Raw genomic sequence first — 25070 nt, 5'->3', positions numbered from 1 at the left:
ATGTGCCCTGACTGGGGATCAAACCTGCAACCTGGTCATGTGCCCTGACCAGGAATCGAACAGGCAGCATTACAGTGCATGGGATGACACTCAACCGAATGAGCCACACCGGTCAGGGCTGACCTGTATTTCTTTGATGTTTCCTCAGATCAATGTGACCACTGTGCGGGAGTATCTACCTGAAGGGGACTTTTCAATAATGACAGAGATGCTCAAAAAATTCCTGAGCTTTATGAATCTTACTGTAAGTAGCTTCTAGTGCAGTTTTTGTGGTTTTAAATATAGATATGATACATTAATGACAGTAGAAATAAAAATACCATGGCCATAGTGAGTGGAAGAAATATGGGATTTTTTTTTAAATCCTTACCCAAGGATATGTGTTTTTTTGTTTTTTTTTTAAATATGTTTTTATTGATTTTAGAGAGAGGAAGGGGTAGAGATAGAGACATAGAAACATGGATGAGATGAGAAAGAAACATCAATTGGCTGCCTCCTGCATGCTCCCCTATTGGGGATCGAGCCCAAGATCGTGGCATTTGCTTTGACCGGGAAATGAACCATGACCTCTTGGTTGGTTCACGGGTCAACGCTCAACCACTGGGCAATACTGGCTTTTTATTGATTTTTTTAGAGAGAGGGGAAGGGAGAGAGAAACCTCGGTTGCTTCCCATAGGTGCCCTGACCAGGGATTTTACCCACCACCTAGGTATGTGACCTGACCGGAAATTGAACCTGAAACCTTTTGGTGTATGGATGATGCTTCAACCAGCTGAGCCACCCAGCCAGGGCAAAGTGGATCTTCTTTTAATAAATGTGCTCTGTTTCTTTTAAGATAATTAATTATTATGGCCAAAAATGTGTGTGTGTGTGTGTGTGTGTGTGTGTGTGTGTGTGTGAGTATACATACATATATATATTTTTTTAAATATATATCTTTATTGATTTCAGAGAGAGGAAAGGAGAGGGAGAGAGAGCTATAGAAACATCAATGAAGAGAGGGTCATTGATCAAGCCCGCAACTGGGCATGTGCCCTGACTGGGAATCGAACCCCGATCGCCTTGGATCCTAGGTTGACGCTCAACCGCTGAGCCACGCCCGGCCGGGCTATGGCCAAATATATTGATAACTATATATTATCAAAGCCACAATTTAATCTCAGTGTGTTTTGTTTTTTTGTGTGTTTTGTTTTTGTTTGTTTTTTTAGTGGAAAGATCCTTTTTTTTTTTTTTTTTTTAATATATCTTTTATTGATTTCAGAGATAGGAAAGGAGGGGGAGAGAGAGAGATAGAAACATCAGTGATGAGAGTCACTGATCAGTTGCCTAGCCCGCAACTCAGGAATCAGACCCCGATCACCTGGATCCTAGGTCAGTGCTCGACTGCTGAGCCACACCCGGCCGGGCTCAGTGTGTTTTGATTCACAGTGATTTTAGTTTTAAAGCTAAAGAATTCATGCTTTGATATAATACTTTTTAAAATTTGTAAAATATTAACTGTTACTTCCTCTCTACCCATCCCACCTTTCTCTTTCAGTGTGCTGTTGGAACCACAGGCCAGAAATCTATCTCTAGAGTGATTGAGTACTTGGAACATTGCTAGCTGCTTTACCTTTGCTTCAGGTGCTCGGTGATGCTGGAGCTAGTCTTAGACAAAGAAAGTCATGAAAGAAGTCCTTGAAGATAACACCAAGAACATTCATCAGTATCGTTCACGTTTGGCTTTCGAAGGCCTCCTGATTTCTTCGTCATGCATTCTGCATTTGCTAAATGACAGTTACTACATCAATCTGCAACTATCAAAAATGAGGAAAAAGGTTCAGGCTGTTAATTCCATGCAGTATTTAAGTACACTTACTTTGGCAGAGTTTATACTCTTCCCCTTCTCTTGCTTTACTCTGGGCAAGTTTTAGGGGGAAATTTGTGCTGCTGTTAGTGCAACTGCTGTGTATGTTGAGCCACTGTTGTCATGCCAGCCAGGTGCAGAGGCAGCTTAGCTACTGAGGGATCGAATGTTCTGAGGACATTCTCGACAACAGCTTAGTTCCTTTTTCAGGCTCATTTGCTTTTGCTTTTTTGTTGAATGATTCCAATCGTAAATAAAGCTTTTAATAATTTTGTGAATTTTTTTCTTCTTGTTCCCTGAACTACTGTCTATATTTAAAATTAGATGGAATCCAAAGACACAAGGGATTAATAGCATATTTTTTATTCTTGATTTGATTTGGGTTGTCAAACTATTTTTCACTTTTCAGACCATGACCATGTTCATTATGATACCATAGTGAGTCATAACTGTAGACGCAAGAAAACAAGTAACAGTGTAGGGACTATTATATACTACAAGGTGGTGCGCCCTGTTATAAAGGAGGAAGCAGAAAAGACAAACCCAGGGTAATTTACGCCTAATGTCAGGGCAGGCTCTTGAAACATTGTTAAGTTTTGAGGGAGGACTCTAGATGTATTTTCTAATGTTCAGTACAGTAAATATAAGAAGCTAAAACACCAATGTGGAATTCATGTTTCCAGATAACGTGTATATTCTTCTATGGAGTGACAGGATCAAATGCATAAACGCAAAGCCTTAAATTGCTGGTGTAGAAAAGACCCTTTTTTTCCATTCAGATTCTCAGTTCATAGAGCAGTGTGTTTGGGAAACAGTCACGGAACACACAAAACACATTTAATTTCACAGCACTGCCAATTTTTCTTGTATTATTGTTCCGACCACTGGTTATCCATTCTTTCTTTAATTGATCAGGCCTGGATACAGGCTTTCCAGAGATCCATTTCATTAATACGTTTAAATGCCTTTCAGGTAGTTATATCATGTTTCTTCATTGGATTTGTAAAACTTGAAGCCATAAAAATATTAGTTTGGTGTGTACTGGGGAAAATAGCTAAAAGTCTAATTTTTACTCATTTAGACTTTGTTATTTCCTTGTATAAAGTGACAAATCGGGGCTCTTGTATCAGTGCCAGCTGTAATGTTTTTTAATGCAGTGGCTGCCTTCTAATGTCTTCCTATTTTTGATAATGCAGATTGTTGGGAAATCTATAAGGAAGTAACTGGTTCCAGGCAAATTGTTTTCTTCCTCCCAGCTACCCCGACCCCACCCATCGCCTTTTGAGAGCATAGTATGCCAGTGTAACTGGGGAAGGACTGAGGTTGTATTTGCCCTGAGTATAAAAGCTAGCTCAGCAAACTATTTTAAAAGCATATCTGGAAATGATATCCATAAAATTGAATTAGATATATTTTGTTTAATTATTTTAAAATACATTGATATTTATTAATCATTGATTTAGGAAAAGGAACATTTTTGGTAAAAACTGACTTGTGGCAGGTGGTAAGAAATATAAAACATTTGGGTGAGAACAATCAGGGCGAACAACATTTTTCTGTTACACTGGTAATCATTTGAGAATTGATTTACCTCAGTGTTTAACAGTTTTTGTTTTGTTATTTAACTAATTGTCAAGCACTGATACAGATGCAGATTTTGGTGGGGGATGGGGCAGAAATCACCTCATCAGCTGCAGCGCATTTGTGTGTTTAACCCTCAGAGAACTCTGCATTTTAGGGTACTTGAGGCTGACTTACAAATTAAAGTTTTAAATTAACCTTTTTTCCATTGTAAATATTTCTGTAAATACTACCAATTGGAAATTAGAACAGTAGAGTACTTTTCTGAATTCAATCTTATTTTTATTTTATACAGTATTTCTCAGCTGTGATCTTTGGAGCAAAAGCCAACGGCAGGAAAAAAATAGTTTGTACCAGTTTCATGAAGTATGTCTTTGGGTTTTTGTAAATAATTTTAACTCAAATAAAATTGCTACTTTCAATACACATGTTGTCTTTAACATAAATCTATTGCACTGTCTTGGAGGAAGAAGTCTCACGAACTTGACACAGCTGACTAATGGGAAACTGTGTGTCACTTGAATTTCACATTTTCAACTTACACACAAAAATTGAAGCAATTTTTGTTAAACTTTATGTACTTCTCCATCCTTTTAATAATACTCATCTGAATATAATGTTAACTCTCAGCAACTTGCGTTCATTAGGTACAGTGGATTTCTGGTTGTGTAGTTAGGTCCTTGGTGAGTTTTTTAAGTTGCTTTAGTCTTTTTGCCTCTAAATATGACCCCAAGACTTCTTTGCTTTTGCGTTTTTACAGCTGCTTTTGAATTTTTTCAGCCTCTTAGTTGTCAGCCTTGAAGTTTCCTGCATTCCTCAACCTCTCATTTCTTTTACCAATAAAACTGGGTTGAAGGACTTTTCCTGGGAGGTCCTGTCTATTTTCCCCTCTTATGTAAACAGTGTAGAACCATATATAAGAGTGCAAGCTACGAATATAGAAAGGCCTAAGTCACATGTATAAATTTTGATTATTAATAGTTTATTTTCATGACGGAGCAAATACCTGAACTAACTTTTATCCTATTTACTCAACTAGAAAATGGGGATAGCATGTAGTTACCTCAGGGTTGTGAATATTAAGTAAAATAGTGCATGTGACATATTAGCACAGTGTTCCAAACTCAGGTCTTGGTAAATGGTAGCTTTTAGCAGACAGTCTTGTTTTCACTCTGTTGGGAATTTTAAATGTTCTAAACAACAGAGGAGAATGCTGTGACTGCTTCGTAGGCTTGAAATAATGCCTTTCCTATCGCTGAGTTCACTGAGTTTGGTTTACTTTAACAGCAAGTCTCTGGAATTGTTTCCAAAGTTTGTATTAATACCATATTAGTTACAGCGCAGAGGCGAGAGGGAACAAACTTCAGTGTAAAATGTCTTAACACATCCCCCAGGGTTTTTTCCTTACATTAGAAGGAAAAACTAGAAGAGGTTTGCACAATTCTGTCAGTTAGTGGTCTTCTGATACTGGGTCCATGGGTTAATGACTCCATGTAGAAAGTCTCTAAACAATTTGAAACCTTTATTTCCTTAGCTTTTGTGTTTGCAGTTTAAAAACTCAAAAGACCAAGACCATGGCTTGAGCAAAAATAGAAAACCATATACTACCTAGTTTTTAGTTATCTAAGGGACCCATTGCTATCCAGAGTTGTGTATTATAGAGGATGTGGGTAAATGGAACTGTACTGTTGCGAGTTTCATAAGTCTTAATGTAAAGTAGTATAATACTCAGATTATAATAAAGATATTTTAATATATATTAAAATCCCTAGAGCATCCAGTAAAAAATAATGCAAAGAGCTATAGCTAGAGCTGCTTACAAGAATCAAAAATGAACACTGGAAAATATTGCATTAACCAAATGAAGGTGAAGAAAGAGTAAGAGTAACAAATATGATAAGAAAAATAGGAAAAAATAGATGTAAAATACAAAAAATGCTTTTCTTCCAAGACAGGAACAAGTCAAGGATGTCCACTAAATCTAATAATACCAATAATTATAGTAAATGTAAGTACACCAAATTCTCCCAATTATAAGGCAGAGATTGTTAAACTAAAAAATGGCGAGACACACTAGATACAAATAGTTTGAAAGAAAGGATGGGAAAAGATGTCTCCTGCAAAACCAAAGTTGGAATTATTATTAGTAAGAAATAACAGTTATGTCTGCATATGCTAGCAGGACTTTTAAAATACAACAAGAGCTGTAAGGGAGAAATAGACAAAATCACAATTATAATTTGGTAGTTTAATGACCCTCAGGAATTGATAGGATATATTTTTAAAAATAAGATCTGAATGAAAATATCAAATACCTTGACCTGACACTTATGGTACACTGTGCTCAACAATTTTTCTTTTTTCCTTTTTCTTTAAATGTGTCTTTATTAGATTTCAGAGCAAGGAAAGGAGGGGGCGTGAGAGAGAGAAACATCAATGATGAGAGAATCACTGATGGGCTGCCTCTTGCACATCCCCTACTGCAGGTCGAGCCTGCAACCCAGGCATGTGCTCTGGCTGGGACTCAAACCATGATCTGGATCAACTGCTGAGCCACACCAGCTGAGCAACACTCAGCAGTTTTTCAAATGCACATGAAAGTTTCACCAAGATAAACCATATGATGGGTCATAACACAAGCCTCAATAAATTTCAGATTGTTGAGTCCTTGACCACAGGAATTATATTGGGAATCAACACAATACAGAATCTAGAAAATAATATTTGAAAATTAAATATACCTAGTGAGTTAAAAAATCACAAGGGACATTGGAAAATACTTTAAATGATGAAAATATGAACAAAAATTTTTAGGATTCAGCGAAAGCAGTGCTTACAGGAAAATTAGCTTGAAATGCTTAGGAAGAAGGCTTCAAATAAATCTTAATTTCTACTTGAAGTTAGAAGAATGCGCAGAACTTAATAAAAGTTTTACAAAGCCAAAAATTGGCTTTCAAAATGAGGTTAATAAAATGGAGAGATGATTAGCAAAGACAAGAAAAAAGATGACAAATTATTGATGTCAGGAATGAAAGATGCAGTATCTCTAGATTCTAATGACCTTTAAAAGAATAATAGGAACAACTTAAGTCAGTAAATTTCACAATCTAGGTGAAATGAACAAAGTCTTTGAAGAACAAAACTTAGCAAGACTGAATCAAGAAATAGGAAACTTGTTGCCCTATATTTATAAAAAGCAATTTAAATTATATTTAATGTTTCCTACAAGTAAAATTCCTGCCCCAGAAGATCACTGGTACAATATAAGACATTGAAGGAAAAATTAATATCAAATATCAATTGTAAAGTTTATTGAGAAAAGAAATCTGTTTGTGGAACAGCAGCGTCAGCCCATTCCTGTGTGTTCCAGACTGCCCTTTCTGGCAGCCTTCTCAACAGACTCTATACTTGCCAGGCAGTCCTCCAGAGTCAGATTGCAGAGATTCCAAGATAGCGGTGGATTGAGTGGAAGCTACACTGACACTCTTCCAGGACCAAACTGGAATTACAAGCAAAATATAGAAAAGCCATCCTGAAATATCAACTGAAGACAAGCTAGAGAGCACCCTCATCACCAAGGACCTAAAGCAGAGACCATATAGAGATTGGTAGGAAGTGCGGAGGCGCGAGAGGGCTGGCCGGGCTCCCACAGGCAGCAGCTGAAAGGTCCGGAGGGAGATCTCAGCTGTGAGGGGTTCCCACTGAGGACTCTGGGGCCTAAACCCAGGCTGGGTTTCCCAACCCAGAGCACCAGAACTGAGAAAGGTGCCCACAAAACATCTGTGAAAAGCAGCAGGGTTTCTGTCTGCCAGGGAGAGAGACAGGTGGAAGTGCAGGCACCCTCTTAAAGGGCCATGCAAAAAGTTTCCTGTGTAGCCACTCACCTTGGGCTCCAGCAGAGTGAGGGCAGAGTGGACTGGAGCTGTGTGAGGAGAATCTACTGTTGTGGGCTCTGGAGATAGAGCTCAGAGGGCACCCCTCTGGATTCCTGTGCCAAGTCATTCCCCCATACTGCAGAGGACATCTTTCTCAGGCGGACCTTTGCCAGCCAGGCCGCTTTTGCCTGGGGTGGGGAGCAACTGCCCCACTCATTGGAAAACCTCTTGCCCCACCCTGTGGAGTTTACACCTTGCTGTGGTCTACAGCCTGAGGCTCATTAAGAGAATCAGAGTAATCAGCCTGCAGGCAGAAGCAGACCTCAGAGTGCTTTGAGTCTGCCTGATCTGCTTCTGGACCCAAACCTTGGAAAAGCAGACTTTGGTGTGCATCTTGGTCTTGTCCAAATGCACCCAGCACCAGCAGAGGGAACCACAAGCCCTGGGTTGCTGATAGCTCCAAACAGGGTACTCAAGGCCAGTCACAAATAGCATCTGACATTGGCCTGCACCAGAGACCATCCAAAAAGACTGAGTCCTAGCAGATCTACCTAATACATAAAAATCCAAATAGGCAGCCAAAATGGGGAGACAGAAAAACAAACCCCAAATAAAGAACAGGAGAAGTCTCCAGAAGAAGAACTAAGTAAAATGGAGATAAGTAACCTATCAGATACAGAGTTCAGAATACTGATTATAAGGATGCTCAACAGCATAAAAAAAGATAAGGAAACTGAAAAATGACCAGTCAGAAATGAAGAATGATATAGCAGAAATAATACATTGGAAGGAATAAACAGCAGATTAGCAGAAGGGGAGGATCAGATCAGTGAATTAGAAGACAGGGTAGAAAAAATCACTATCAGAGACCAAAAAACAAAACACAGGAGGACAGTCTAAGGGACCTATGGGACAACATGAAACATAATAATATTCGCATCATAGGAGTGCCTGAGGAGGTCGAAAGTAAGCAAGGGTTAGAGAACCTGTTTGAAGAAATAATGGCAGAAAACTTCCCTAACCTGGTGAAGGAAAAACTCATACAAGTTAAGGAGGCACAGATAGTCCCAAGCAAGAAGAACCCAAGGAGACACAGGCCCAGAAACATCATAATTAAAATGCCAAAAATTCAAGACAATCTTAAAGGCAGAGAAAAGCAATCTGTTACCTACAAAGGAGCTCCCATAAGGCTGTCAGCTGACTTCTCATAAACTCTACAGGCCAGAAGGGAATGGCATGAAGTAGTCAAGGTAATGCAAAACAAGGATCTGAAACCAAGACTACTCTATCCAGCAAGGCAATCATTCAAAATAGATGGTGAAATAAAGAGCTTCCCAGACAAGAAAAAGGCTAAAGGAGTTTATCACCGCCAAACCAGCATTGCAACAAATGTTAAAGGGACTGCTGTTATAAATTGAAATAGAATGAGAAACAGGCATAAGGAATTAAACTGGCAATAGATAAGTACCTATTAGTGATAACCTTAAATATAAATGGATTAAAGGCTCCAAAGAAAATAAGGTAGCTGAATGGATAAGAAAATAAGCCCCAAATATATGCTGTCTGCTAGAGACCCACCTCAGAACAAAAGACTCACACAGGTTGAAAAAAACTAACTTCTGGAGGACTTTAAAGGAGAGATGGACAGCAATACAGTCACAGTGGGGGACTTTAACACCCCACTGACTTTACTGGATAGATCTTCCAGACCACAAATCAACAAGGACACATTCTAAATGACACGAGATCAGATGGACTTAATTGACATTTACAGAACATTTCACCTCAAAGCTGCAGGATATGCATTCTCCTCAAGTGCACATGGGACAAAATAGATTAGTACAACAAAGAGAGCCTAGAAATAGACCTACACATACTTGGTCAACTGATTTTTGATAGAGGCACCAAAGCAATTTAATGTAGAAAGAAACGTATTTTTAATATCGTAAATGGTTCGAAAGCAATTGGATATACATTGAAAACAAAAGGAGAAAACTTGACCCCTATCTTATGCCAAACGATTATTTCCAGATGGATCATAGATCTAAATGTGAAAGCTAAAACTATGAAGCTTTTAGAAGAAGGACATCTTCAGGATTTGGGGGTTGGCAATGTTTTAGACAAAATACAGAAATCAATAACCATTAAGGAAAAAATTGATTAATTAGACTTCATCAAAGTCAACAACTACTGTTCATCAGTTGACACCATTAAGAAAATGAAAAGGCAAGCCAAGACTGGGACACAATAGTCACAAGTCAGATGCTTGACAAAGGACTTGTATCCAAAATCCAAAAGAGGATAATACTAAATATTGGCACAGTGAGCAATTGAGACTCTGTTTGTGGGAATATAAAATCATAACACCACATTGGAGAAGTGTTGGTAATTCTTTATAAAATTAAATATGTATCTGTCCTCCAACCCAGCATTTCCATTTTGTCTAGGAGAAACTAAAACATTCAACAGAAAAACTTGTGAAAATTTGTTTATAGCCATTATATTAACAATAGCCAAACACTGGAAACAACCCGAGTGTCCATCAATAGGCACTGGATCAACATATTGTAATACAGTTATGCAATAGAATACTACTTACCTATAAATAGGAATGTACTTTTTCAATCAACAATGTGGACAAACCTCATGTAATGCTGAGTGGAAGAAGCCAAATAAAAAAAGCATACATATGATATGGATCAACTGATACAAAACTGTGGAACAGGCAAAACTAGTCAAAAGTGAAAATGGTCACAATTCATTTAAAAGACAGTAACAAAAATTAGATGAACAATTCCATTATGTTTAGAAATTTTAAAACACACCTCTTGACTATTCACGGGTTAAAGAAATTAGAATGGAATTTTTTTAAAGAATTAGACCTAAATGATAAAAATAAAATGTATCAAAAATCATGGGATATAGCAAACAGTACCTAAGGAGAAATGTTTAACCTTAAATGTTTATATTTGAAAACCAAAATGGCTAAAAATTCTAAATTACAAACCCTCAATTTTAAAGGTAGAACAAGAGTTATAGAATAGCCTGGCTGGGAGTGGCTCAGCATCGACCTAGGACCCAGGAGATCACGGTTCGATTCCTGGTCAGGGCACATGCCGAGGTTGCAGGCTTGATCCCCAGTGTGGGGCGTGCAGGAGGCAGCTGATCAGTGACTCTCATCATTGATGTTTCTATTGCTCTCTCTTCCTCTCCCTTCCTCTCTCTGAAATCAATAGAGATATTTGTTTTTTAAAAAGTTATAGAATAAACCTTTGATACGTCAAAAGAAGGTAACAGAAACTTAAAAATAATTTGGCAAAAATTGATTCTTTAGTAAGGGTAATCTAGCTTCAGGGACACTGGTTAAGAAGGAAGAAATAAAGTACAAACTTTAAAATTAAACATAAAAATACATAAGTACAGAGACCTCAAAAGACATTAACTGAACACTCTGAATAAATAAATGCTAATGAATTTGATAAATGAAGTTAATTACTGGAACAATAAAGTGAACAAGAACTGACATGAAATGAAATGGAAAGCTGAATCAGTATGGAAAAAAATTCCATAGCACATGAAACACAAGTCTATGGTTTTGAAAGTTACATCTACAAAATTTCAAGAAATAAACAATTCCAATCCTATACAAACTACTCTAGAGCACTGAAAAAGAGGGAAGGAACTCCCGCTATGTGCTCAGTGAAGTCTGCATGACATGGAAATGACAGAGGACAAGGGTAGGAGGGAAGGAGGAAGCTGCAGGGTTATTTCACTCAGACAGACACCAAACTCCTTTAAAATGCTAGCAAGTGGAGCCCAGTAATTTTTAAAAAGAGAGTACAAGATGTCCCAATTGGATTTATCACAGGAATGTAATGGTAAATTTTTAAAAATATATATCTTTATTGATTTCAGAGACAGAGGAAGAGAGAGAGAGAAACATCCATGATGAGAGAATCATTGATCGGCTGCCTCCTGCACGCCCCCGACGGGATCTCCTGGATCCTAGGTCGATGCTTAACCATCAAGCCACGCCTGGCCAGGCAATGGCAAATTAACATTTCAAAAATCAATAACTGGTCCTGGCTGGTGTGGTTCAGTTGGTTGAGTGCCAACCTGTGCACCAAAAGGTCGCCCGTTCTATTCCAGTCAGGTCACATGCCCAGGTTGCGGATTCCATCCTGGGCCAAGGTACGTGTGGGAGGCAGCCTATTGATGTCACTCTCTCACATCAGTGTTTCTCTCTCCCTCTCTGTCCTCTCTCTAAAATCAACCAAAGCATTTTTTTAAAAATCAGTAACTACCAGTAATTCACCACACATTAATAGAGTAAAGGAAGAAAGTCATGGGAGCTTCTCAATGGGCGCACAAAAAGCATTCAGTTAAGTTCAATTAACACTGAAAGATAAATATTTAAAATAAAATATTAGCTGAAATAAATATTTTATTTGAATATTTGATATTAACAAAACGAAGTCAAAGATATTAAAGAAAAAAACCTTTCAGCAAAGTGGAAATGGATTGGAACTTCCTCGAGACAGCTAAAGGTATCTAGTAAAAACCTACAGAAATTCTTTTTAAAATATATCTTTATTAATTTCAGAGAGAGGAAGAAAGAGAGAGAGAGAGAGAGAAACATCAATGATGAGAGTCACTGATCGGCTGCCTCCCGCACACCCCTCACTGGGGATCCAGCCCGCAACCCGGGCCTGTGCCCTGACTGGGACTCAAACCGTGACCTCCTGAACCATAGGTCGAGGCTGAGCCACACCAACCAAGCGCAGAAATTATTCTTAATAGTCAAATCCCTAGAAGCATTTGCTTTAAGTCATGGACAAAGCAAGATTTTCCAATGTTAGTCCTTCTATTTAACATTATATCTGAGGCCCTAGTAGCATGATAAAACAAAACAAATAATTACAGACATAAAAGCGGGAAAGGAGTAAGTAAAGCATGACACTACTGACAGGTGATAATGGTCTACAAGGAAAGTCCAAGTAAGACCATAGAAAGTTTCTTAGAAATAAAAATATAGGTTAGCAATATGGTAGATATAAATTCAAAAAACAGAGCCAACAAAAGAGTGCAGACCAGCTATCCCTCTGAAAATAATTAAACCCCTGCAAAAAAATGTTTTAAATCTTAAAAAGAAAGCATTGAAGAGCTCTCGGGATGAGACATTACTTGGCCTGAGAGGTGAGAAGGAAGAACCTACTACTCAATCACTTTTGCCCTGAGGAATTTGCTACTCCAAAAAAACAACAGTTGAAACTTAAAGGCAAAAGTATTATGAATCACAAACATTACACTTTCGTTTCCTGATGACAAAATGGGACAAAAAATTTTTTTTAATTGTTTTCACCTAATAATATGACCTCAAATATATAAAGCAATAATTTCCAGAATCCCAATGATAAATTGATACGCAGGACTTTATCAAGATAAAGAACTTCTGTTCTTGGACACTGCTCAAAGTACGACCACACAAACCACAGGCTAGGAGAAAATATTTGCAATCTATCAGATAAAGTACTTGTATCCACAATATATAAAGAACTCTCAAACTCAACAATAAGAAAACAAATGACTCACAAACAAATGGGCAAAAGATTTCAAGAAACACTTCACCAAAGTAAATACAATGCACATAACGGTCCTGTGGATTCGTAGGGGATGGGAAAGGCAGGAGGGGGATTCAGAATGGTCATGAGAAAACTTTTGGGGGTGAAATATACACTCATCATCTTGACGGTTTCATTGGTTATACGCATGTCAAAACATAAAATTGTACACTTTAAATATACGTAGTTTATTGTATGTCGATTATACCTCAATAAATGTTACAAATAATAAACCTTCCTGTAAAAGAAAATACTAGGTCACTGGTGACTTTTCCAACGTTTTAAGAAAAACAAAAACAGTCTTCTACAAACTCTTTAAGGGAATAGAAAAAAAGAAACAGTTCCCAACCAACCCATTTTATGGGACCAGTTTGTCCAGCATGTCAAAACCTGACAAGGACACTATAAAAAAGAAAAACTTATAATCCAGTCTTTCATGATTTAGATGTGGAATGGTAAATAAAACAGTGAGTTGAGTCTAGCAATATGTAAAAATGTGAATACCTCACAGCCAAGCTGAAATTACATCAGGACAAAAACCTATCGGTATATGTGCAGCGCTTCTCAGGGGCCCTGGTCTCAGCCCAGGGCTCTCTTCTCCCCCCCCCCCCCCCCCGCCCCCCGCAGTGGTCGTGTCCAGATTCATGGCTTTGGCTATCATCTGTGTATGGATGTCTCCCAAACTGATGCGCCAGTCCAGGTGTCCACTCACCTTTCCCCTTGGACGTCAGACGGCCTCTCCTATCTGATCTGTCCACAGGGGACTCTGGGTCCCTCCCCACCCACGGCCTGTACTTCACCCGTCGGCTTTCATACCTCATTTTCTTTCACTGAGCTTCTAGCCTCCAAACTTGGAATGATTTTGACCCTCCCCACCCTCTTTACATTGAATTCATCCATTATCCCCAGCCAATTACTTCTCACCATCTCACTGCCAGAGATATTTTTATTAATCTGTTCATCGTCTCTCCCCCTCACTAGCACGAAACCTCCGCGAAGCAGGACCTCGTCTCTTTCATTACTACTAAATCTCGGCAGTAACGGAACATTGCCTGACACACAGTAGGCACCCAATCAATATTTTTACAATCAATGACTTACAGTAATTTTTCATACATCACTAGCACTTAAAAGGTTGATAGCAATTGTGTAAGGCTGTAGGGCCGCAGCCTTACACAATCCTTACAGCCTTATTAGACATCCACTTAATGGCACCTGTTGACCCAGAAATTTTATTTCTAGAAATCGACTTGGAGAAAACGTGCACTGTACACAGAGTGATAGTGAACATTCTGCAGTCATGTTGCCAGAGGGGGACTTCAGTCATGTAGTAACTTGCACAGTGTATCGTAATCAGTTAAAGTGTATATTTATATTACATACATGTACTTGTGAGTGCACAGATAGAAACATCCTGGAAGGCTACCTATCAAACTTACAACAGTGGTTATGTCTGGGGGAAGATAAGGGGAGGTGTTAAGGTGAACTTTGTTTAGTCTGTATTGATTTGGATTTCATTTAGATGAGAATATATTTATTCATTTCATATTAAAAAATTTAAAAGGACAGAAAATCAAATGAACAGACAAATAGTTGGTATTATTGGTATTTCTACTTAGTAGCTGCCTGCACAGGCTGCTAAATATTGAGCTGTGCCTAAACGGTGGTCGGGCTACAGTCAGCGACGTTGCAGCAGACCACACCAGCTAAGTTACAACAGTCCTAGCAGCTCAGTGGAAGCCACCTTTCTGGGAGACTATCATTATTTATTGACAGTGGCAGACAGTGACTATAATTAACATGGTAGCTGTAACTAAGAGTCCTCACCCTGGCCGGGTGGCTCAGTTGGTTGCAGTGTCATCCTGCACACCAAAAGGTTGGGGGTTGGCTCTACGTCAGAGCACATACTTAGGTTGTGGGTTTGATCCCAGTTGGGTGCAGAAGGCAACCGATCCATGTTTCTCTCTCACATCAATGTTTCTCTCTCTCCCTCTCTTTCTCTCAAAATCAATAAATGTATCCTCAGGCGAGGGGAAAAAAGAAGAGTTCCTGAGGGGTTAACAGGTATGTGCACGCACAAGCATCACAGGAAGAAACTAATGCAAACCTGGAGATGGTTCTTACAACTTTTTACTGAACGTCTTGATTCTCTAAAACTACCCCGGGAAAGAGTGAACACTATTGAAAATAGAGTCAATTTCCAAAAAGTTAAGGTAGTTAAAGTGTTTTAAAACACTGGAACAGGAGGTAACTCAAAATACCTCTGAGCAAAGCTGTGATGAGAGCTGAGCACTCTTTGCCATGAGGCCTGTGGAGCAGCAGGAGCCCACCCCCTGGTAGTGGGCGGAGGGAGGAGCCAGAGGCCGGGAGCTCTGAACCGCTCCTGTGGCCCCAGCAGTACCGATGGTGACTGACTGCAAGTGTGGACTTTTCTGAGAAGATGAAACAGCCGAATTTTTACTGAGGAGATTTTTCTCACAACCACTGCGTGAATTTCTGACACATAAAACTTGAGTTGAGCTCTGAAATGGGCATGGACTGAAGTGAAGCGATTCCTTTCCAGAACAAGTGAGCTTTTTACTCCCCTAGTTACAAAACTAGGGCAGTGCGAACAGTTGTAAAGTGATGTCTGAGAGGATGACTCAACGTCGCGGGTAGCCAGTCAGCGGAAAAGTAAGGAATAGCCCTGTGGGCGTGCTGTTTAGAATATGGGGCTAATGGAGAAGCAGCAGCGGGAAGAGCTCGAAGTGGGTGCTTCTGGGGAAAGGATTGGAGGGGGAGCCACGGGAGCCACCAGTCTTCATTCTAAGCCTTTTTATTGTAAAACTTCGGACTCCTAGGCCACACACACATATTACTTTGAAAGAGGCAAAACTTAAATTTTGAAAATAGAGTGAGTGGCAGCAGGGCCTGCCTTTAGGGTGGAAACCACATCCCGCATGGGGCCTTTAGGCCTCGAAGCAGTTTCCCAAGAGCTGGAGCTGAGTCCCTGCGTCACTGGCCATGGGCAGCATTAAATGGTTTTTAGTGACTAAACTGAGATAATAAAAAGTAAACTTTCCGGGCTGCAGTGTTATAGTTGTCAGCACTCTGGCTATAGAGCATATCGTGGAAAATAAAACAACAGAAAGCAAACATGACTCACGTGTATGCCACCTGAGCTCAGTGTTCATGGAAACAGCCCCCCTGTGCTGCGCATGGGCCCCTTGCTGGGTGGGGAGCAGGAGTGGCGACGCCGCGCCCACCTGCCCGCCGTGGCAGCCAGAAACAGTTCCAGCGGACTAACTTTAAATACATTTATTTTTAGGGTTTTAGGAGTAAGTGACACATGAAAGAGAAACCAATATGGAGTCAAGCACACTGTTTCCCTTAGGCACCTGCTATCCCGACGACGGCTTCCTTTGCCGTCCCCGGGAGGGTGGTGAAGGACGGCTCTGTATGAGCCACGCACTGAGCACCCAGCCGCGTCCGCACGGCCTGTGAGTTTCAGGCACTTCCAGGGGAGCTGATGCACCGGTCCTGGGCTTCCAGGCCTGTGCTTGAAGAGTTCATAGTGTGAACAAGCTAACTCCTAACTGATTTTCAAGGCAGTGTGAAGTAAAAATAAAAAATAAAGAGGTCTACCTTGAGCCTGCCTGGAGGTGAGTGAGCACACACTGTGATGTAGCGTGTAGATGGTTCCTGCACACCAAATCGATATAGTGGCATGTAGTCACACCTCCTACCTGGTGAGATGACCCGACAGTGCTGTACACGGCAGGGGTGGGTCTCAGGTGAGCACAGCCTGTGTGGCAGAAAGACGGACTCCTTTGCGGGGGCTGGGCAGTGCTCAGTGGGGATAGCCTCCTGGGGCCTTGTTCAGTGACGGTTGATAAGGTGGGTGACACGCCCACTGGCTGCAGGCTGGCTGCAGAAGCCAATGTCAACTGAACACCTATGCATGGCGCTAGGGGCTTTATGTGCACTGTCTCATTGATCGTCACACCAACACACGAAGGATCTGTGGCCTAGAGAAGGCCAGGGTCACAGCACAGCAGGGCTAACTCAGAGCTGTAACCCAATTCTTCAAGCCTGGCCAGCAACTGCCCGGCTCCTGCCTCTGCGAGCTCGGAGGGACACCGGGCTCTCCTGTCTGAGCTCCATGGGCATTCCCTGAAATAATCTGCCGGGTCAGAGGCTGATCAATGTGTTTGATCTGTGCAGCCTTTGACATTGATTTTTGTTTTGTTCCACCTACATTTGTGCTGATGCTTTGGTTTTACAAAGATCTAGCCTGAATGAGAACCCCAGGAAGCCAAGGGGTGGTGGGGAACAGTGTTAAGAGAAGGGACTGACTTAGTTGTCCAGTCTGGAATCTACCTAAGACAAAGTTTTCTTTCTTAAAAGAAAAGACCAGCCTTAGTCTCCTAATCATAGAATGGACAGTATCTCGGCATTCCTTAAGCATGGTTTCTTCCAAACAGAGGACAACTGATGGAGGTACAGAGCCCAAGGCCGGGTTTAGCATATGTTTATGTTTGTTTTAGGGAGTGTGGCAGCCATTACCTGACAGTTTTACAAGAATTCAAAGAGAAATAAAGTAATTCCCAATGAGTTGGCATGCTAAGAAGAGGGAAGCCCTAGATGAGCCACCCCAGATGACACTATGTGGCAGAGAAGCCTTACCCACTGAGCCCTGCTCAAATTCCTGATCCACAGAATCATGAGTGACTGTTGTTTTAAGTTACTAAGTTTTGGTGCCAACAAATTGGACAATCTGGACAAAGTGGATAAATTCATAGAAACATACAATCTTCCAAAATGGAATCAGGAAGAATTAGACAGGTTATAACTAGTGAAACTGAAGCAGTAGTAAAAAAAACTCCCAACAAACGAAAGTCCTGGATCAGATGGCTTCACAGGTGAATTTTACCAAAAATTCAAAGAAGAACTAACACTTATCCTTCTCAAACTATTCTAAAAAATCTAGAGGAGGGAAGACTCCCAAGCTCTTATGTGGCCAGCATTATCCTAATTCCAAAACCAGATAAAGACACTACAAAGAAAGAAAATTATAGGCCAATACCCCAGATGAACATAGATGCTGAAATCCTCAATAAAATATTAGTAAGATCTAACAATACATTAAAAAGATCATACACTATAACAAAGTAAGTGAGATTTATTCCGGGGATGCAAAGTTGGTACCATACCCACAAATCAATACATGTGATACATCACATAAATAAATGAAGGGAAAAACCCACACGATCACTTCAATAGATGTAGGAAAAGCATTTGATAAAATCCAGCACCATTTATGATAAAAACTCTTAGCAAAGTGAGAACACAGGGAACATACCTCAACGCGATAAAGGCCATATACAAGAAACCCACAGCCAACATCATATTCAGTGGGCAAAAACTGCAAGATCGGGAACAAGACAGTGATGCCCACTCTCACCACTCTTATTCAACATAGTACTGAGAGTCCTCGCCACGGTGATAAGACAGGAAGAAAATATAAAAGGCATCCAAACTGGAAAGGAAGAAGTAAAAGTCTCATTATTTGCAGATGACATGATACTGTCTATAGAGAACCCACAGGACTCCACCAAAAAACTACTAGAACTTATAAGCGAATTCAGTAAAGTAACAGGATACAAAATAAATATCTGGAAATCAGTTGCATTAAAAATATTTTTTTTATTAAATTCATTGGGGTGACATTGGTTAATAGGATCTTACAGGTTTCAAGTGTACATTTCTATGACACAAGATCTGTATATTGCACTGTGTGCCCACCACCCAAAGTCAAAACATTTTCCATCACCCTATATTAGCCCCCACAAACCACCCGCTCTTTCCTCTGGTAACCACCACACTGTTGTCTGTGTCCACGAGTTTCAGCTTCATATCCCACACATGAGTGAAATCATATGGTTCTTAGTTTTTTTTAACTGACTTCTTTCACTTAGTACGAAGGGCCATCCCAAGGTCGGTGCATGCTGTCACAAGTGGCAGTGTTCCCTCCTTTCTTAGGGCTGGGTGCACTCCATGGGGTCCATGTCCCACAGCTCCTGTACCCTGTCCTCCACCGCAGGACGCTGGTGTCTCCATGTCTTGGCCACCGTGGATGCTGCTGCAATGAACACAGGGGTGCATATATCTTTGAGAAAAAAAAAGTTTTCAACTTTTTCAGGTAGATGCCCAGGAGAGGGATTACTGGGTCATATGGTAACTTTATTCTTAATTTTTTGAGGAATCGCCAGGCTGTTTCCCACAGTGGCTGTACGTCTGCGCTCCCACCAGCAGCGAGGGCGGGCTCCCTTCTCTCCGCAGCCTCTCCAACACCGTGATTACTTGTCCTGCTGATAGCAGCCGTGCCAGCGGGTGCGAGGTGGTATCTCACTGTAGTCGATTTGCATTTCCCTAATTGCTAGTGAGGCTGAACATTTTTTCATATATCTGTTGGCCATTTTTATGTCTTCTTGGGAGAGGTGTCTATTTAGGTCCTCTGCCCACTTTTTAATTGGATCGTTTGTCTGTTTGGTCTTGAGTTGTATGAGTTTTTTACATATTGTGGATATTAACCTGTTGTCTGAGCTGTTATTTTAAAATAGAGTTTCCCATTTGGTCGGCTGCCTTTTTGTTTTGTTGGTGGTTCCTTTTGCTGTGCAGAAGCTTTATAATTTCATATGGTCCCATTCATTTATTTTTGCTTTTACTTCCCTTGCTTTTGGGGTCAAATTCATAAAATATTCTCTATGACCAAGGTCCATAAGTTTAGTACCTATGTGTTCTATGTAATTTATTGTTTCAGACCTTATATTTAGGTCTATGATTTATTTTGAATTAACTTTAGTACATGGGGTCAAACTGTAATCTAGTTTTATTTTTTGAATGTGGCCTTTCCATTTTCCCAATACCATTTATTGCAAAGGCTTTCTTTACTCTGTTGTGTTTTTGGCTCCTTTGTAGAAAATTCTCTATCTATATCCATGTGGTTTTATATCTGGGCTCTCTATTCTGTTCCACTGATCTGTGTCTGTTTTTCTGCCAATACTATGCTGTTTTAATTATCATAGCTCTATAGTATAACTTGAAGCCAGGTACTGTGATACCTCCACCTTTGTTCTGTTTTCTCAGGATTGCTTTGGCTACTTGGGGTCTTTTGTGGTTCCTTACAAATATGGTGATTTTTTTGTTTAAAATATGTCATTGGGATTTTGATGGGGATTGCATTAAATCTGTATATTGCTTTGGGTAATATGGCCATTTTAACTATGTTGATTCTTCCAATCCATGAACACGGAATATCTTTCCATTTCATTGTGTCTTTTTGAATCTTTTAATAATGCCTTGTAATTTTCAGTATATAGGTCCTTCATATCCTTTGTTAAGTTTATTTCTAGGTATTTTATTATTTTGGTTGCAACTGCAGAAGAATTTTTTTATCTATTTCTTTTTCTGAAGTTTTGTTGTTAATATATAGGCAAGCAGTGGATTTTTGTACAGTGATTTTGTATCTAGCAACTTTACTCCATTTGTTTGTTTCTTTTTTTTTTAATTTTTAATTTTATTTTTGTTTAAAATTTACAGATATCCCTTTTTCTCCCCAATGACCTGTTCCACCCCATCTCATCCCCCTCCCAAGTCCCTCTCTCCACCATTGTCCCTGTCCTTGGGTTGTGCATATATGCATATAAATTCTTTGGTTACTCTCTCCCCCTCCACCCACCCGCCCTCCTCCCTCCCTCTAACATTCTTCAGTCTCATCTATGCTTCCATGTCATTGAATCTATTCTGCTCATCAGTTTCTTAAGTTCTTTAGGTTCCACATATAAGCAAGATCATGTGATATTTGTCTTTCGCTGCCTGGCTTATTTCACTTAGCATAATATTCTCCAGGTCCATCTATACTGTCCCAAAGGGTACGAGATTCTTCTTCTTTACAGCTGCATAGTATTCCATGGTGTGAATGTCCCACAGCTTTTTATCCACTCATCTACTGATGGGCACTTGGGCTGTTTCCAGATCTTAGCTATTGTAAACTGTGCTGCTATGAACATCGGGGTGCATATATCCTTTCTGATGAATGTTTCAGGATTCTTAGGGTACATTCCTAGGAGTGGGATCACTGGGTTGAACGGCAGCTCCATTTTTAATTCTTTGAGGACCCTCCATACTGTTTTCCATAGTGGCGGCACCAGTCCGCGTTCCCACCAGCAGTGCCCTAGGGTCCCCTTTCCCCACACCCTCGCCAGCACATGTTGTTTGTTGATTTGTTGATGGAGCCATTCTGACAGGTGTGAGGTGATACCTCATTGTGGTTTTAATTTGCATCTCTCTGATGATTAGCGACGTCGAGCATTTTCTCATATGTCTCTTGGCCATCTGTATGTCCTCTTTGGAGAAGTGTCTATTGAGATCCTTTCCCCATTTGTTAATTGGGTTGTTTGTCTTCCTCTTGCTGAGTGCTATGAGTTCTTTGTACACTTTGGAAGTTAGCCCCTTATCAGATGCATCCTTGGCAAATATGTTTTCCCAGACCGTGGGGTTCTTTTGTATTTTGAGGCTGTTTTCTTTTGCTGTGCAGAAGCTTTTTAGTTTGATGTAGTCCCATATGTTTATTTTTTCCTTTGTTTCTCTTGCCCTAGGAGATGGATCAGTGAAAAGTCCACTACATGGGATGCCTGTGACTTTACTGCCTATGTTTTCTTCCAGGATTTTTATGGTTTCGTGACTTACATTTAAGTCTTTTATCCATTTTGAGTTTATTTTTGTGTATGGTGAAAGTTGGTGGTCTAGTTTCATTCTTTTGCATGTATCTGTCAATTTTCCCAGCACCACTTACTGAAGAGACTGTCCTTACTCCATTGGATGCTCTTGCCTCCTTTGTCAAATATTAACTGACCATAATGTCGTGGGGCTATTTCTGGGGTCTCTGTTCTGTTCCATTGGTCTATATGCCTGTTGTTGGACCAATACCAGGCCGTTTTGATTACAGTGGCTTTGTCATACAGTTTGAAGTCTGGTAATGTGATCCCTCCCACTCTGTTCTTTTTTCTCAAGATGGCTGCAGCTATTCTGGGTCTTTTTTGGTTCCATATAAATTTTCGAAATGTTTGTTCTAGGTCTGTGAAATATGCTGCTGGTATTTTAATAGGAATTGCATTGAATTTATAAATTGCTCTGGGTAGTATGGACATTTTAATGATATGAATTCTTCCAATCCATGAGCATGGTATATTCTTCCACTTGTTTAAATCTTCCTCTATTTCTTTTTTCCGTGTCCTGTAGTTTTCTGAGTACAGGTCTTTTACATCCTTGGTTAAGTTTAGTCCTAGGTATCTTATTTTTTTAGTTGCAATGGTAAATGGTATTGTTTTTTTAGTTTTTCTCTCTGAAAGTTCATTGTTGGTGTATAAGAATGCCATTGATTTCCGGATGTTGATTTTGTATCCAGCTACCTGCCAAATTCTTTTTTTTTTTTTTTTTTTTAATATATCTTTATTGATTTCAGAGAGAGGAAAGGAGAGGGACAGAGAAAGATAGAAACATCAATGATGAGAGAGTCATTGATCGAGCCCACAACCGGGCATGTGCCCTGACCAGGAATCGAACCCCGATCACCTGGATCCTAGGTCGACGCTCAACCGCTGAGCCACGCCCGGCCGGGCGCTGCCAAATTCTTGTATCAAATCTAGTAGTACTTTGATGGAGTCTCTAGGGTTTTCTATGTACAATATCATGTCAGCTGCAAATAATGAGTTTTACTTCCTCTTTTCCAATTTGGATCCTTTTATGTTTTCTTCCTGTCTGATGGCTGTGGCGAGGACTTCCAGTACTATGTTGAATAAGAGGGTGAAAGTGGACATCCCTGTCTTGTTCCGGTTTTTAATGGAAATGGTTTTAGTTTTTGCCCATTGAGTATGATGTTGGCTGTAGGTCTGTCATTTATGGCCTTTATTATGTTGAGGTATGATCCCTTTATTCCCACTTTGCTGAGAGTTTTTATCAGAAATGGGTGCTGGATTTTGTCAAATGTTTTTTCTACATCTATTGATATGATCATATGATTTTTGTCCTTCATACCAGCCTTGCATCCCCGGAATAAATCCCACTTGGCCATGGTATATGATCTTTTTAACGTATTGCTGGATCCGGTTTGCTAGTATTTTAGTGAGGATTTTAGCATCTATGTTCATCAGGGATATTGGCCTATAATTTTCTTTCTTTGTAGTGTCTTTATCTGGTTTAGGGATTAGGATGATGCTGGCCTCATAAAAAGAGTTTGGGAGTTTTCCCTCCTCTTGAATTTTCTGGAATATTTGAATAGGTGTTAATTCTTCTTTGAATGTTTGGTAAAACTCGCCTGTAAATCCATCTGGTCCAGGACTTTTGTTTGCTGGGAGTTTTTTGATTACTGCTTCAATTTCATTAGTTGTTATTGGCTTATTCAGGTTTTCTGCCTCTTCTTGATTCAGCTTTGGAAGGTTGTATGCTTCTAGGAATTTGTCCATTTCCACTATGTTGTCCAATTTGTTGGCAAATAGTTGCTCATAGTATGTTCTTACAATCCTTTGTATTTCTGTTGGGTCAGTTGTTATATCGCCTCTTTCATTTCTGATTTTATTGATTTTATTGATTTGGGTCCTGTCTCTTTGTTCTTTAGTGAGTCTGGCTAAATCAATCTTATTTACCTTTTCAAAGAACCAGCTCTTGGTTTCATTGATTTTTTTCTATTTTTTTTAGTCTTTATGTCATTAATTCCTGCTGTGATTTTTATTATTTCCTTCCTTCTCCTTCCACGGGGCTTTTCTTGCTGTTCTTGTTCTAGTTCTTTTAGTTGTTGTGTTAGATGGTTCATTAGATCTTTTTCTTGTTTCTTGAGATAGGCCTGTAATGCTATGAATTTTCCTCTCAGGACTGCTTTTGCCATGTTCCATAGGTTTTGGGTTGTTGTCTGTTCATTTTCGTTACTTTCTATGAAGTGTTTGATTTCTTCCTTGATCTCATTGGTAACCCATTCATTGTTTAATAACATTCTATTTGGCCTCCATGTGTTTGAATATTTTTAGTTTACATGATTTCTAGTTTCATGGCATTGTGATCCGAGAAGATGCTTGATATGATTTCAATCTTCTTATATTTGTAGAGACTTGCCTTGTGCCCTAACATGTGGGCTATTTTTGAGAATGTTCCATGTGCACTTGAGAAGAATGTGTATTCTGCTGCTTTGGGGTGAAATGTTCTGTAAATGTCAATTAAATCCCTTAGGTCTAGTGAGTCATTTAAGGTCTGTGTTTCCTGCTGATTTTTGTTTTGATCTGTCCAATGCTGACAGTGGGGTATTAAAGTCCCCCACTATGATTGTGTTACTGTCACACAATGTGTTAAAGTCCCCCGAGAAATTTTTTACATATGTAGGTGCTCCTATATTGGGTGCATAAATGTTTATAAGGGTTATTTCCTCCTGTTGAATTGATTCCTTTAGTATTATGTAGTGACTATCTTTGTCTCTCGTTATGGTCTTTATTTTGAAGTCTATTTTGTCAGAAATAAGAATTGCTACTCCAGCTTTCTTTTCCTTTCCATTTGCATGGAATATTTTACTCCATCCATTCACTTTTAGCCTGTGTGAGTCTTTTGCTCTCAGGTGGGTCTCGTGTAGACAGCATGTATTTGGGTCCTGTTTTCTTATCCATTCAGCTACCCTTTGTCTTTTGATTGGACCATTTATTCCATTTACATTTAAGGTTACTATTGACATCAACTTATTTAATGCCATTTTCCCCCTTTATGCTGATGTACCTTTCTCTCACTATTCCTTCTTTTTCTTAAAGCAGTCCTTTTAGCATTTCTTGCAATGCTGGTTTGGTGGTACTGAACTCCTTTAGCCTTTTTTTGTCTAGGAAGCTCTTTATTTCACCTTCAATTTTAAATGATAGCCTTGCTGGATAAAGCAGTCTTGGTTGCATGTTCTTGCTTTTCATTACTTGGAGAACTTCATGCCACTCCCTTCTGGCCTCAAGAGTTTCTGTTGAGAAATGAGCTGTCAGCCTTATGAGGGTTCCCTTGTAGGTCACTGCTTGTCTCCCTCTTGCAGCCTTTAATATTTTGTCTTTGTCCTTAACATTTGCTATTTTAATTATGATGTGCCTT

General features: G+C 39.7%; 1 protein-coding gene across 2 annotated transcripts in view; it reads left to right on the top strand.

Moving 5' to 3' along the window:
• The window catches only part of WAPL (WAPL cohesin release factor), an 89545-nt gene extending 85692 nt beyond the window's left edge, over positions 1-3853 (top strand). For both annotated transcript variants that reach the window (XM_087824245.1, XM_016214742.2), the window contains 2 exons: positions 149-244; positions 1538-3853. In XM_087824245.1, the coding sequence (XP_087680371.1) occupies positions 149-244; positions 1538-1603 (162 nt within the window). In that variant the 3' untranslated portion in view covers positions 1604-3853. The remainder of the gene's footprint in view (positions 1-148; positions 245-1537) is intronic.
• Positions 3854-25070: the final 21217 nt, after the last annotated feature.

This window comes from Miniopterus natalensis, chromosome 14 (genome assembly GCF_054644295.1).
Source record: "Miniopterus natalensis isolate mMinNat1 chromosome 14, mMinNat1.hap1, whole genome shotgun sequence".
NCBI lineage: Eukaryota > Metazoa > Chordata > Mammalia > Chiroptera > Miniopteridae > Miniopterus > Miniopterus natalensis.
Note: the sequence above shows the minus strand (reverse complement) of the source record. Positions and strands in the feature narration are given on the sequence as shown.